Here is a 15298-nt window from a genome sequence, read left to right on the forward strand (position 1 = left end):
ATATCTACTGAATTCACTTACATGTTACAATTTCTCACCCATTACTCCCTCCATTTCTTTATAGTTATTGTATAAGAATTTTTTTTATCCCAAAATAATTATTATTTTAATTTTTAATATAATAAAAAATATTATTTTTATTTATATCTTTTATAATATTAACAATCAATAACAAAATGATTGTTTTTTCATGAATCATCCACAATTGGTATTGCAACTTCTAAGAAAAAATCTTACAAAAAATTTGATTGTAAAAAATTATTCTTGTAAATTCATATTTTAAGGTTAATTTTTTTTTCTCTTTAATTGCATTGTTCGTACTAAGTGTTTGAAGAATATTTATGTTTTATTTATGTAATTGTAAATTTGATCATTCGAAAATTTAAAAGATTTTGTATAGAAGAAAGTTTTTAGAAATTTTTTCTCATGGGAAGTGTATTCAAAATTAATGTTAGATCTTTGTAAAAATTATTGAGTAATAAGTCATGTTTTATATCTCACAATTTAATTATTTTCGTTTTACACAAAAATCTATTTACATCCATTTCATTTCACATTTTCAAGTGTATAATCTATGAATCCAAATATTTAATTATTTTTACATCTTTAAGTGTATATTTATTATTTTTTAATGATTTGCCTAAAATATCTTAGGAAAATTATTATTTGGAAGGGAGGGAGTACAATATTTTCACCATAAAAACCAAATTTTAGAAAATCGAACTGTAAATAAAAAATAATGTTAAGAAAAATGTGATTGGAGAGCCTCATCAAGTTTCTTTGTTTTGCTGCTTGATTGATTGGATGCCCAAAACCTGTTTTTTTTTTTTTTTGAGAGGGTGCCCAAAACCTTAATAAAAGGAAAAAAAAAATTAAAAGAGGAAAAATAAGGAAACAAAATGTAAATTTGACGTTTTATAGTATGATTGATCGGGCATGGGAATAATCAGAAATGAAGGTAACCCATTTGTTATTGTAAAAGGTTAATGTTGACTTATCCTTTTTTATCTCTTTTAAGATTTCACAAATAGAAACAGAACCACAAGGCAAGAACCAAGTGGTGTTAATTTCCATTCATATCATTGGTTTCATTTCCCTTCATTTTTCTTCTTCTCTTTGTTTCTTTTTCCAACTAGCTAATTGTTTACTACTTTTCAAAACCCCTTCTTTATATTATTTGTTGGGAACTGAAATCAGGAAGAAGAAAAAAAATTGATCTCAGACTTGTTAGTGTTAGATTTAGATTCCAATCATATGTACTAGATAGAAGTCAAAGAACAATTTTTGGAGGATTTTCTTTCAAGCTGATTGAAAATTTGAAATCTTTGCTGTGAAGGGTGTTTCAAAGGTGTGATAATGCAAGAGGAGGAAAATCAGGAAGATCCATGTGGCGAATCTATGGAGGAAAATGAACCCAAAAATGGGGTTTGGGACTGTTTCTGCATCCCAATTAATTGGTTTAGGATGCTTTCTAGGGAAATGCATTGGAGCTTTGTATTTGGAGTTGTGGTTGTTTATGGAATAAGCCAAGGACTTGGTGGAGCTCTTGCAGAAGTTGGCACTAAGTATTACATGAAAGATGTTCAGAAGGTGCAGCCATCTGAGGCACAGGTTTACAAAGGAATCACTTCCATTCCTTGGATTGTGAAGCCTCTTTGGGGTCTTCTCACTGATGTTCTCCCATTTTTCGGGTATCGCAGGAGACCTTACTTCATTTTTGCTGGTATGTGATGATGCATTTTTCCTAAGTTCAGATAGGTTCATATATTTCAACTCAATTATTGTTTTAGGTGGGAATTTCAGTAATTTGTTAAATGCTTTGCAGCTTTAATTTTTCCTTGAACTCTTTATTTCTGTATGTTTTCCACTTTTCCTAGATCTTTATGAGTTGAAAGATCTTAAATGGATGCTAAACTGTTAATGCTGTAGCTTGTAAGCACGGTATACAGAGTGGAAGCTCAGCAGTGGTAGATTTCTCTAGTTGACTAGGAATATGGTCAAAATATTCCTTATAGAGTTTGGGCAATCTTCCCTCTTTGAGCTAATTTTAAGGTTCAGTTAGGCTTAACCCATTTCGAATAGACTTTTTAGGGCTGAAAAGTGAATTGGTGAGGGACTGAGGGGTGAGCATTGCCCAAGTTTTATAAGTTATATTTAAGTCACATCTCTACTAAATCCAGCTTTAGGACTTGGATTCTGTAAAGTAATGGTGGATTGAGTAATATTAATTATCATCAATCATTGATTTTCTGACCAATGATTGAAATTACCCACTTTATGCTCAATGGCCTTGGAGTGTGTCCAAACAGTTGATTTAGGAAAGACTCTGATGCTATTATAAAATCTGGGCTTAAGGTCTAACTCAATTTTACAAAACCAATATGAAAGATGAGTATTGTCTGAGTCTTATAAGGATAACATTGGTCAATCTCTTAGGCTATTCGTCCCTTTCCAGGGATGTATTTTGTGGGAATTGGTCAATCTCTTGTTGAGGCGAGACTAAACTCACCCATCACGGCTGAAATTAAGGAAGTCCAAAGAGGCCAAAATTTGGTCATATCTTTAGTCAATATGAGACTAAACACTCAATTGAGCTGCAATTAAGGCAGCCCAAAGAGTCTGCAATTAAAGCAAGCCAGGAATGACCCCAGTTAATTAAGTCAACTTTCCAACAATATTATAGTTGAGGTTGGTATATTTGTATGCTGAAACGTATGGGATAATGTCTCAAAACTGGGTCACTCCTTTGAAGATGTTATGGAATACTGGTCAGTGACTCAGAGCACTTGACAGAGCTTTCATTCTGACGACATTAATAACTACATTACTTCTATAATATAGCATTAGCATCAGTTAATAAACTGTTTCTCATCACATGAAGCCATCAATGAATGACAGGATCTTCTTTTTGAGAATCTTATTATTTCGGCTTTGGGACTCATATTTATCCTACAAAATTGACTTGTAAGATAAGGATTGTCCAAACCTTATATGAATTACATAGTCATATTTATATTTAATTGATTTATGACCTCACTTCACATGTAGGACTAGACAGTTTGAGCATGGACAAATAAATGCAGGTGGCCCAATAACAATATCCCTTTAATGCCATCTTAAAATTTCGACTTAGGACCTAATTAAACCCCATAAAATTGGCTTATAAAGTGAGGACCTCCCAAACATATAAGGACTATATTATCCATATCTTTAGTTGATGTGGGATTGTTGCCCAATAACAACACTCCCTCATGTTTAGGAAATTACGAATAGACATCTATAGCGTAAACAAAAATAGGTGATCCAATAACAGATAACAAATCTAAAATAGACTTTGATACCACCTTAGAAATTAAGTTTAGGATCTAACGTAACCTTACAAAACCGACTTGTAAGGTACAAATTGTCTATGCCTTATAAGGACAATATTGGCCATATCTCTTGTTGACATTAGATATCAATAGAGAATATGGTGGAAAATCAGATTCTTTGTGTGAGAAGCTTAACAGTTTACACATGTGTATTTGCCCGCAGATTACACGAGAGCTTATAGCTTATTATGACAAGCTTTACCATGAAGCTTATTGAAATATATTGGTTAAAGGAGCTTATTGTCACAAGCCACGATTGTAAGCATAACCAAATACCTGCTTAAGGGTTTATATAATAAGATTAGTCCAAATAAGCTTTGTAAAAGTTCTTTCAAATGCCAGCTAACTACTTCTTGACGTAAAGGGATGGAACTTGGAAATGAAGCAATCTTTAGGTAGATGAATTTTTTACTTTTACTTTTACTTTTGTACAATGTTATCAAGCATGAGTATAATTAGCTTTTCTTCCAACACCCTTCGAAGGGTTACAATCAGGAATGTTTGCATTTCATGAGTTTCTTATTGAGGATTAACTTTGTATTTTATCACATATTAATGATTCCTGCAAGTAAGTATTGGTGAAGAGCTTCAGAAATTGCTTCACTAACATAGTAGTCTGACTTTTTGCCCCTCTTTTGATGGTTGCAGGTATCTTAGGAGTGATTGCCATGCTTCTGTTATCTTTGCATGAAAACCTGCATCTTATGTTGGCCCTTTTGGCATTAACAGCTGGGAGTGCTGCGGTGGCAATAGCAGATGTGACCATTGATGCCTGTGTGGCACAGAACAGTATCTCTCAACCCTCACTTGCTGCTGACATGCAAAGTTTATGTGCTTTCAGTTCTTCTGTTGGATCACTATTTGGTTACTTCATTAGTGGTATCTTTGTTCACCTTCTAGGCCCTATGGTTAGCCTTTGACAACTTTTTCCCCTAAAAACATGCAAAATTTTCCTTTTCTTTTTTGTGCTTCATTACTTGTATTTTACTAAGAGAGCATTTTTCCTCGTAGGGGGTGTTTGGTTTGATGACTATCCCAGCTGGACTTATAATTTCGGTTGGTTTTCTGCTTTATGAGCCTCGTATGCACAACACATCTTACACACAGGTATAATGACTAGCTTATGTCATTTCCATGGTCCTAATACACACATAATCTGATTTTCCATGTTGTGTTTCTAGGTGAAACAAAATTTTATTGATGCTGGCAAGGCTATGTGGACTACATTGAGGAGTGAAGATGTATGGGGGCCTTGTTTATACATGTATTTTTCCCTTGCATTGAGTTTGGATATCCGTGAAGGAATGTTTTATTGGTATACAGACTCAAAGGGTGGACCATCTTTCTCTCAGGTATTTGGTTTGATATATTGACCAATGTTATTGTTGAGATATTTAACAGATAAATTCTTCCCTTCTGTGGCTCTCATGACTGCTTCCTATCTGATCTCTAAAATTAGCATACTTGTCATTGTGGCAATTGGAAGTCTCTCTAGCTTCCAGTCCCTCAGGTCTAGGCGAGAGAGAAATTATTACGTTGTCCTGGACAATTTTTATGTGACACATAATTGAGTTTTACTAATTCTTTTTTGTACATCAAAAACTCATTTATGTGTTATGTGAAGATTAATCGGAACCATGAACACATGATGGTCCTGGACCATGCAATAATTTCTCCGGAGAGAGGAATACCCTTGAAGATGGGATCCACCCCACCTTAGTAGAAATTCTTACTTTACAGAAAGTGGAAAGATTTTCCTCCCCTCATTTAATACAAGACAAAAAGGAACTAGATTTCAAATTCAACATCATAGTTATGTACTTGTTTTTGCTTCCAATAATGAGGTGAAGAAATTCCACCTACTCCACCACTAAATCAAATCTCCACCCACCTTAGCATGAGATTGACTCTGGCACATAACAAGATTATTTTCCAATTTCCATTAATAAAGAGCATAGAAAAACAGAGAAGTTAGCCAAAAGTCTCTTCTCTAGGTAACACATAGGTTCGTTCCCCTGATATGTGTGTCCACTTGATTTCTTTTTCATATCTGATTACAATTGTTAACCTGATATGATAAACGAGATATTGAATCCTTGTGGTTATTTGTAGCATTGTTCTACCATGCTGAATTAAATTAACTTAATGTAATATTACTCTAATTATATAATAGTAATAAATGCCAATAACCTTTATGTTCCATTTTTCTTACACAGGAGAGTGTTGGTTTTATATTTTCAATTAGTTCAGGGGGGGCACTTTTAGGTGCAATACTATACCAGTATGCTCTAAAGGATTATGCATTCAGGAACTTACTCTTCTGGACTCAGTTGATTTATGGCTTGTCAGGGATGCTTGATCTGATTCTGGTCTTTAGATTGAACCTTAAGTTTGGCATACCAGATTATTTCTTTGTTGTGATTGTTGAAAGCATAGCTCAAATGACTAATAGGCTCAAGTGGATGCCTATGCTTGTGCTTAGCTCAAAGCTTTGTCCCTCAGGTATTGAAGGCACCTTTTTTGCACTCCTAATGTCAATTGATAATGTTGGACTTCTCTCAGCATCATGGGGTGGAGGCTTTGTTCTCCACATTCTGAGGATCACCAGAACAAAGTTTGATAACATTTGGTTGGCGATTTTGATCCGCAACATTTTAAGGATTGCTCCACTTTGGCTGCTGTTTTTGGTGCCTAGAGCTGACCCCAGCTCTTCAATTCTTCCAAGTAAAAACATGAATTCAAAGGTGGCTATTGACACTTCAGACATCAAAAATGTTGAATTGGTGTCCCTTGTACACAGTCTTGAGGTAAATAGTTGAATGAAAAGACATTCTTTCGGATTCTCAATTCCAAATACAGGAAATCACCAAGCCAGTGTAGAATTAAACGTGCAATTTGTTTGCATTTAATGTGGAAAAGAAAAAAGATCATTTTGAGAGGACAGATCTATGCAGCTTATGCAGTATGAGGGTAAGCCCTTGGAATATCTTTATGAGTCAATCTCAATTTTTTTGTTAGGAAACAAGGTTGAAACTATATGTAACAAGTTTGATGCATATGATATATATGCTCCAGGTTGATGAGAGTTAGAATTAGTGATAAAATCTCTAATTAGTAATTGGTTAGAGATTTTTATCACTAATTCTAAAAGAATTATCAAAAAGAATTATCAAATTAAATAATAATAACACGTAATTTCACTAAAATAATAACAATGATAATAACTTGCAATTTTTTTTTTCAAACATGCGAATGCTTATGTCTTTTTTATGACAAACTTGAATGAATTTTTTTTTTTCATGCATTAGTGTGGAGTAATAGCAGATTTTTCTTAAGAAAACTGATTTTAGTTCTATTCATATCAAAGATATAGTGATTGATGAGTAAGTGTTTTTACATTAAATAGATTGATTATAAATACATCGTAAATTTTTTAAAAAACATCTTTAGGTCATTGTTTTATTAAATAAAAAGGAAAAGTGATATCATATTGTAAGTGTGAGTATTTATTAATCTTGTCAATAATGTTCGTTTAAAAGCTTAATTATTTACTTTTAATGAATTTTTCTTTTCACCTACGTTTATTCTTTTCATTCAGAATGTTCCTAGAGTGTGTTTGGATGGAGAAATTTTAAATTGAGAAATTTTAAATTCTAAGAATTTCAAATACTTCAATTGAAATTCTTTTATTTTCAAAATTTTGTGTTTGGATAAAAAAAATTAAAATTATGAGGATGAAAAAAATGAATGAAAAAAAAAGAAAATATGGTTGGTGTGCTAGTTATACGTGTTTCTCTAAGTTCACACCCGATCGACATATTAGGAGTTAAGGCGGTGTTTCTTGAAAAAGACTGTAAGAAGAGAATTTCAATTTCTTACCTTTTAGAAGGAAATTAAAATTTCAGATTTTCAATTGTTTAAAATTCTGTTTTAAAATTACAAAATTTTAAATTTTTCATAAGCATCCAAACAATGAATTCTAAATTACAGAAATTCAAATTCTCTAATAAATTACTTTTCTCAGCTAAAATTTTGTATCCAAACACACTCTTAAGCAAATTTTACTTAAGGATTTGAACTTAATTTGCTTTCATTGGACAAAGCAGATGTTTGTATTATCGGTGGACTTGTCGTAGCAAGATGACCAATACCACTTCACCGCAAAAGTATCAAAGGTCATGCTTATGAAAATATTGGTTGGAATTGTCCTAACGGTAATCAAACATGAGCAAAGTAATGTTGATGTTTGATTTAATAATTTGATGACTAATAAAAAGGAAATTGATAAATTATGTCTTTTTGGTTAATAGTTGGTAGCTAGGTTAGTGTCTGGACAGAAAAAAGATATTTTATAAGAACACGCATGCAGTGTACCCGAGCCACTTGCATTACTAAAATAGTGATTAATGGGGTCCATAAAAATAATTAATAAAGTTTATTTATTAGTAAATAATTAATAAAGTGGCAGTTTGAGGTTAGAATATCACCGGGAAAAGGAAAACTGTCTGTCCCATCCATTAATAATTTATAATTTGTCGCATAAAGTAAACAAAATGCGTATGATGAAATCCATTTCTCGGTTGAAAGATTAGCTTCCGGCTCTTATTGTATGGAGGGAAATTAATTTTAAGTTGACTGTAGTTAGAATACGTATTTAGAATTTAAATTAATCTAAATTATAAATTTAACATTAAAACTTGTGAAGTAAGGGGAATTGCATTTGACTTTTGAGTGTAAAATAAACAGCCCACCCAGAAGCTACAAATCCTGCATCCCCAAATAGATTAATTCAAAGGTGGCTCATGACACTTTTGGAACAAAAACTGTTGAATTGGTGTCATTGTACACACTACACAGCGTTGATGGTAAATAGCCAAGTGAAAACACATTCTTTTGGAACCTCAATTTTAATACAGGAAATTACAAGCTAGTTGTAGATTTTAATCATGCAATTTGTTTGAATATAACGTACAAGAAAAGAATATAAAAAATTCTGAGAGAATAGTTTTAAGCAGGGATTTCCTTGTGAATATTAATGGGTGGCAGGTGCACATGTAAAGTAAAACCATGGCATATTTTTATGGGTTGATCTGAGTGCTTTTTGGTAATAGTTGGTGGCTAGGCTGTTTGACTGTTTGATTTAATAAAATAAAAAAAAAAGAAACAAAAGAGAGGCTGTTGACTGTTGTCGGAAAGAGCAAGAAAGAAGTGGTTTATATTCACAATATAGAACCAAGTAATAGATCCGAGAGAGAAAAAAAAAAAACATTTATAAACTTGTGAATTGTGATACAAATTCACGAGTTCACGTAATGTTGGTGGTGTCAAATAGATTTGTTGTCTACACAAATATTTTTCTAAAATTAATACACAAAATTAAGGGCATGCATGGGACCATACAAATTAGGTAAAGAATCAGAAAATGACAATTCCGATTAATTTGTACATATTCATGACGCTGTCTGCTTGTACTATTATACATTCATGAACAAAGACTTGTGTAACCCCACAAAAAAAAAATTACATATATATCTGTCTCAACCTTCATCAACTAAACGAATAATTTGTCATAAAAAGAAATCAAATCAAAATCAAAATACATACAATTATGAAATCATTCCAACCCAAGAACAAACATATATATTCGGTCACCATCAAAGAAGTCTAACATGATACTTGAATTACTTGAATTATTCTTACGAATGAAAACAACAGATCATCGACCAACACTCACAAGACTAGAAGTAATGGGTGTGGACATCCCAGAATGATTCTTACCACTGGGATGATGTGGCATCCTAATGATCTCCATAGGAGGAGCACGTTCATACATGTCAAGTGGAAGAACAGGCAAAGGAGCCTCAAGGTTCAAAACCTTAATAACTTGTGCAGCCTTAGGTCTCTCTTTATCATTCGGATTGGTGCACCAAAGCCCCACCACAAGCAAACTCCTCATTTGATCCACCTCAAACTCATTGTTCAGTTTCTCATCAGCAGCCCTCATAATCTCCCCTTCAACATAAAGTTGCCACACCCAATTCATCAAAGAAACATGAAACTCTCCATCCTGGTAAGTCCTCCTCCCACTCGCCATCTCCAGCGATACCACTCCAAAACTGTAGATATCCGATTCCCTACTCGCCCTCCCCACGTTAACATACTCAGGCGCTAAATAACCATAGGTTCCCACCACTCCCGTCCTCTGAGTCCTCAGCCTCGGATCCACCAACTTCGCCATGCCGAAATCCCCCACCTTTGTGTTGAACTCCGTGTCCAGCAACACGTTCGCGGATTTTATATCCCTATGAAGCACGCATTGCTCTGCGTCTTCGTGAAGATAATGAAGCGCGTTCACCACGCCCAACACAATTTTGTACCTGAAGATATATATATATATAAGGTTGATTCCAGGTTATATATATCTTTGTTAACCACTTAAAAGTTAAAACTAATAAAATACAATAAAAAAAACACAATTTTATACCTTAGATGCCACTCTAGTACTCTCTTGTTCCCGAACAAATGAGAATCGAGGCTCCCGTTTGGCATGTACTCGAAGACTAATAAGAACTCGCCTTCTTCGTGACACCACCCTATGAATTGGACCAAGTTCTTGTGAATCAAACGGCTTATTATTCTGACCTCGTTGGTGAAAACTCTCTCGGAATTCTCGAAGTCCGCGAAGATTCTCTTCACGGCAACAACTCTTCCTAGGTAGCTCAAGACACCCTTGTAGACTTGCCCTGAAGCTCCTTGTCCAAGCCTTCTATCGTCTGAAAACCCGTTCGTGGCGTCCACGAGTTCTTTGTACTCGAATCTTCTTGGAATGGTTCCTTTGTCCAAATCAAACTTAACCGATGTGGGTCCTAGCTCGTCATCACCAACTTCATATAACATGCAATCATCATGGCTTCTTCGTTTTTTCCTTATCAAGAAAACAGCAACCAGACTAGCCAAGACAAAGAGCAGAACCAGTGGACAAAGAACGGCAAGAATCAAAGCAAGCTTTGAGCTTTGGTGCTTTAGTTTCACATTCTCGAAATCCGCAGGGGAACCATTCAAAGATGAACTGAACTCCCATGAATAAATAGTGTTTCTTTCGGTGGAAAGTCCCGTGGAGGCTGAGAAACCAATGTTGACCCACTCCGGGAGAATTTTCTTGAGGTCAATTTGGTAAGAAAAAGAAGAAGAATTGTCGTTGTGGTTAGTGGATGCTGGTTTTGCTTTGAAGGACCAAGAAACGAAGAGTGTTTGAGTGGAGGCGGCGTAAGTGATCAAGGTGTAGCACTTCTTTCCGAGGTTGTCGTCGATGTCGAAGTTTCCGAACGCAGCCGAGGTAAGGGAGTTGTCGTCCACGCCGACGTGCTTCGTCGGCGGGTCGGTGGAGCCGATGAAAGTGTCGAACTCCACCGCGACAACATGATTCTCGGGGAGGTTGCTGTTGGTGGTAGCGTTGAAAAGCCCAAAGGTTCCGCCGCCGGAGTTCGGCGGAATCCGGTACCCCAACGGAGCCAAGTAAAACGCGAAGCCGTCTCCATAGGCGACTTCGGTTAAGTTCAACTTCTCAATAGAGAAGGTGAAACGCGTGACGAAGTCGATGGCAAGGTCGGAGGACCGGTCCCACAGGTGGAGGGGTTTGGAGTAGATGGCCCTTCCGACGCGGAAGAGGTAGCTGACTTTGTTGAGGTCGATGGAGCCGTTGGTGGTTCTTCCGTCGCCCTCGTAGGATATGGCGGTGGCGGCGGCAGGGTCGTCGAAGTTGGTTATGTTGAAGACAAGGGAGTGGGAGAAGGTGGTGATGAGGAAGAGGAAGAGAAGGAGTATGAGGGTGTGAGGAGTGCCTAACATGGTTTTGGCTTTGGTGAGGGAAGGTGGTGAGCAACCGTCACATTATTCTATATATAATATAAGATCAAGAATGGCAATATAGCATCACATTTTCTCATTTTATCTTTTCTACGCACTCTTCCAAAATTAATATAGTTTAATAGATATATGATATCTATTCAACCTATATGCATTTTTCTACTACAAATTATTTGTATACAATATATGATTTATATAAAAAAAATATATTTCATAAGCATATATTATTTATTAAAATTTATATGATTGACATAAGTTTTAATATAATTTTAATGGCCTTGTACGTCGTTAACTAATAAAAAATTATTATTATTATAATTTTTAAGATGATCATTATAAAATTTAATATTCTTATTTAATTAAATAATAGTGTAAAAAATACGATTTTTTTCTTATCAAATTAATATCAATATATCATACTTTCTTTTAATTATTTAGTGTTATTATATCTTTAAAACTCAATTCAAAATGATTAGTTAAAGTGTAATAATTTTCTTGACAGTGTTGATATCACACTTCATGGTATATAACTAATATTGTTCGTTCTTGACAGTGTTGCTGCACATATCAATATATCATTGAAGATTGTTAGAACCAAACACTAAGGCAAAATTAGCACTAGAATAATTAATGATATACGGACATCAATATATTGTAATTAATACTTATATAATATTCTTTCTTTTCTTTTCTTTTTATCAAAATTTTATCACCTAATGTACCCTTACTTTTATCTCAAAATGTCTAATAATAATAGCATGTATATGCATCTTTATCTTTGGCATTATTATGGTATGTACAACGGAGCCCAGAATTTTCCCACTCCCGGTCGGTTTACAAGCTTCCGTAGGCATGATGGGTGTACAACTAAGTGTCGCGCATATGCATGTCAGATGTCAGATTTCAGTTGTCACGTACGTAAAAGGCTAATAAAAGTAAAGCAAAAGTCTTCGAATACAACCGATTCTAATGTGGCTGGATTGGTGGATAACAACTGGAGGAGGCAGGATTTCATATACAAGGGGCAATGACTAAACCTTTCATATATATATATATATATATATATATATATATATATATATATATATATATATATATATATTTTTTACTTTCTCTCCATGTGTCATTTTTTTATTTACATAAAAATTAAAAATGAAACGAAGTTAAAAATTGAATAAATTGACTGTAATTACGCTAACAACTAATGAAAAATAATTTTGTATAAAAAAATTATTGATTTTTACCACAAATATCTTGAAAGTCATGTCTAATATGATTTTTAATTAGTTGGTATGTTGTCGAGTTAAACTGAGCTAAAACTCAGTCATATATATCAACTTATGAGATGTATAATTATGACGCTATATTTCATAAAATTAACTTATAAATTAGTTGAAAAGTTAGAAATGTATAGTCTAAATAATTGAATTAAAAATATTTGATAAAATTAGATGATAAGTTAGTTAATAAGTGTAAAATACATAAATGTTATAATTAATTATTTAATTAAAAAACATATTTCTAATAAACAAACTTTTCATTGATGAGGATAAAAAGAAAAAAAGTTAATAACTTATAAATTATCTTATTTTTATAAGTCACTTCAAATAGTTTATGAAAACAAGTTAGAAGCTACACTAAAATAAGTTTGTATGCAAGTAAAAGTATATGTTTGGTCGAACTAGTTTATAAACTAGTTAAAAAAAAAAACTTATAAGCTTCCCGAGTGTCTTACCAAACATCCATACTAGAGGGAGAGAAGTTTCTAGGCAATTGCAAATTAGAAAAGTGGGACAAGGGATTACTCGATAATTAGGGTTCTATCTAACATATCATACCTCAAAAGACAATAATAAACTGACTTGATCATTGGAGTATTATCATTGTAAGTATACCACCACCCTTGGAGGAGATTGACAAATCAAAGATGAGTAACAATTCAATGTTCGTGGTCAACTTACTAACAAAAGGTGTCTCTTAGATTTCAAAAAGTATAGTTATCAATATAACTTTTTTACATTGATAATATATAGAAATTAAACTCTTAAAAATGTTGAAAGTGACAGTGTGACATCCTTCAGTTAGCTACTCAATATGCCCATCATTTCATCCATATTGATGGTTGTAATGTAGGAAATAGAAAGATAAAGACAAAAGTAACAGTGATTAATGGGAATGAATCCTCTTCAACCAAGCTTTTTGGACAAGAGCTTTTAGGGAAGGGCTTATTGAAACACTAATAGTTTACATTCCAAAAAATGACACACCCTTGGTCCTCTAGGACTTTAGACCCATTAGCCTCTACAATGTGTTGTTTAAAGTCATTAATAAAGTTCTGGTTAATAGACCGCGACCTCATTTGGATATGATAATTGGGCCCTTACAAAGCAATTTTATTCCTAAGAGAGGCAATTTGACAATGCCATCATTGCACAGGAAATTGTCAACCACATGCACAACAAGAAAGGAAAATCTAGAATCCTTCTATTTAAAATTGACCTTAAGAAGACTTATGACAGTGTCAATTCCTCAAATTTACTCTAAATGAATTTGGTTTCCCAGGAAATATTATTGAGCTAATCATGAATTGTGTCTCTGCCACCAGCCTCTCTTTGAAGTGGAATAATGAAAAGCTCCCGAGCTTCACTCCTATGATAGACCTAAGACAAGGGAAACCTCTTTCTCCTTACCTTTTCCTATTGTGTATGGAAAAGCTAGCTATTCTCATTAATGAGTCGTAAACGAAAACAAGTGGCAGCCAATTTCCATTAAGAGGAATGGGCCTAAAGTAAGTCATTTGTTCTTCGCGAATGATCGCCTCCTGTTCATGAAAGCTTGTGTATCATAAATTATATTGATCAATGAGGTGCTTGAGAGATTTTGTACTGCCTCGGGTTTAAAGGTAAGTATTGAAAAATCAAGATTTTATGCATTCAAGAATGTGTCCAATACCAAGAGGGGTCAAATAGCTAGCATCATTAATTTCCCCTACACCTTTAATTTGGGCAAGTACCTAGGGTTCCTTATCTTCACTAGCCATGTCACTAAGAGGGAATTCAACTTCATTCTGGATCACATTCAAGTCAAATTGGCAAGCTGGAAGTCCAAGCTCCTGAGTAGGGTTGGCAAGGTGACTTTAGCTCAATTAATATTGGCCTTTATCCCCTCATATGTCATGCAAAACTATCTTCTTTTAAAGGGTACTTTGCAAAGCTATTGATACTTTAATAAGAAAGTTCATTTGGGGTAGCAACTCTTCTCACTTTCTTGATTGAGAGACTATTTCTAAGCCTAAGAAGAAAGGGGGTTTTGGAATTCATAGAGTAGGGAAGCAAAATATCTCCCTCTTTGGCAAGCATGTTTGGGCTCTCATGAACGAACCCAACAAGTTATAGGTTCAAATCTTATCCTCGAACTACCTTCACGATGGTCATAACTTAAACACTAACTTCAATAATTGGAAATCTTACACTTGGGATCTATTTTGAAAACTGTTGATTGTCTTCGAAAAGGTTTTAAGTTTTGTGTGAGGTGTGATGATGTATCATTCTGTTTTGATTTGCGACTTCATGGAAAAAACTGTGCAATTATGTTCTGTTTGTGAATATTGCTAATACCCAGTTGGAACTCTATGATATGTATGCAAATGATTCTTGAAACTAGTCTACTCTTTATACTTTGGTTCCTTTAGAGGTTCAGGAGTTATTTCAGAAAATAGTCCTGCATGAGGAGGTTGTGGAAACATTCATTTAGGACCCATCCCCTTCGGATTTCTACTTAGCAAAATTTTCTTTTAGGTGGCTTTGTTGGGTATCTACCATTCTAAATACATGTGAAGAAAGCTGGACCTGGGTCTAGAACTTGAGACTACCAGAAAATATAAAACACTTTTTATGGCTTACCTATAAAGGTAGCCTTCCTACTAATGCTTTTCGTTGGAGGAGACATTTGTCTTCCTCTTCTTTTTGTTGTAGGTGTAATAGAGTGGAAGAGACATGGATTCACACGTTGAGGGGACTACCCGAGAGCTAAATCCATTTGGCATTAGCTCCATGTTCTTT

The 15298-nt window shown here is 34.2% G+C and overlaps 2 protein-coding genes across 2 annotated transcripts; one reads left to right on the forward strand and one right to left on the reverse strand.

Moving 5' to 3' along the window:
- The first annotated feature begins 901 nt into the window (after window positions 1-901).
- On the forward strand, window positions 902-6585 carry LOC100790690 (probable folate-biopterin transporter 2). Its single transcript, XM_003550164.4, has 6 exons — window positions 902-982; window positions 1337-1723; window positions 4020-4279; window positions 4383-4478; window positions 4553-4723; window positions 5588-6585. The coding sequence occupies exons 1-6, from the start codon at window positions 937-939 to the stop codon at window positions 6188-6190; spliced, it is 1563 nt and encodes a 520-aa protein (XP_003550212.3). The 5' UTR covers window positions 902-936; the 3' UTR covers window positions 6191-6585.
- A 2189-nt stretch (window positions 6586-8774) lies between these two features.
- LOC100791220 (L-type lectin-domain containing receptor kinase IX.1) lies at window positions 8775-11379 on the reverse strand. Its single transcript, XM_003550165.5, has 2 exons — window positions 9856-11379; window positions 8775-9748 (listed from the first exon to the last, which is right to left on the reverse strand). The coding sequence occupies exons 1-2, from the start codon at window positions 11217-11219 to the stop codon at window positions 9088-9090; spliced, it is 2025 nt and encodes a 674-aa protein (XP_003550213.1). The 5' UTR covers window positions 11220-11379; the 3' UTR covers window positions 8775-9087.
- Window positions 11380-15298: the final 3919 nt, after the last annotated feature.

Source organism: Glycine max, chromosome 17 (assembly GCF_000004515.6).
Source record: "Glycine max cultivar Williams 82 chromosome 17, Glycine_max_v4.0, whole genome shotgun sequence".
NCBI classification, from domain to species: domain Eukaryota; kingdom Viridiplantae; phylum Streptophyta; class Magnoliopsida; order Fabales; family Fabaceae; genus Glycine; species Glycine max.

Bases quoted from the DNA above. Each gene is read 5' to 3' on its own strand.
- LOC100791220 (XM_003550165.5), bottom strand. From the start codon at position 11,219: ATGTTAGGCACTCCTCACACCCTCATACTCCTTCTCTTCCTCTTCCTC. The intron at 9,749-9,855 runs GTATAAAATTGT...ATATATCTTCAG, and splicing joins GTACTAGAGTGGCATCTAAG to GTACAAAATTGTGTTGGGCG.
- LOC100790690 (XM_003550164.4), top strand. From the start codon at position 937: ATGGGAATAATCAGAAATGAAGGTAACCCATTTGTTATTGTAAAAG. The intron at 983-1,336 runs GTTAATGTTGAC...TTTGCTGTGAAG, and splicing joins CCCATTTGTTATTGTAAAAG to GGTGTTTCAAAGGTGTGATA. The intron at 1,724-4,019 runs GTATGTGATGAT...TGATGGTTGCAG, and splicing joins ACCTTACTTCATTTTTGCTG to GTATCTTAGGAGTGATTGCC.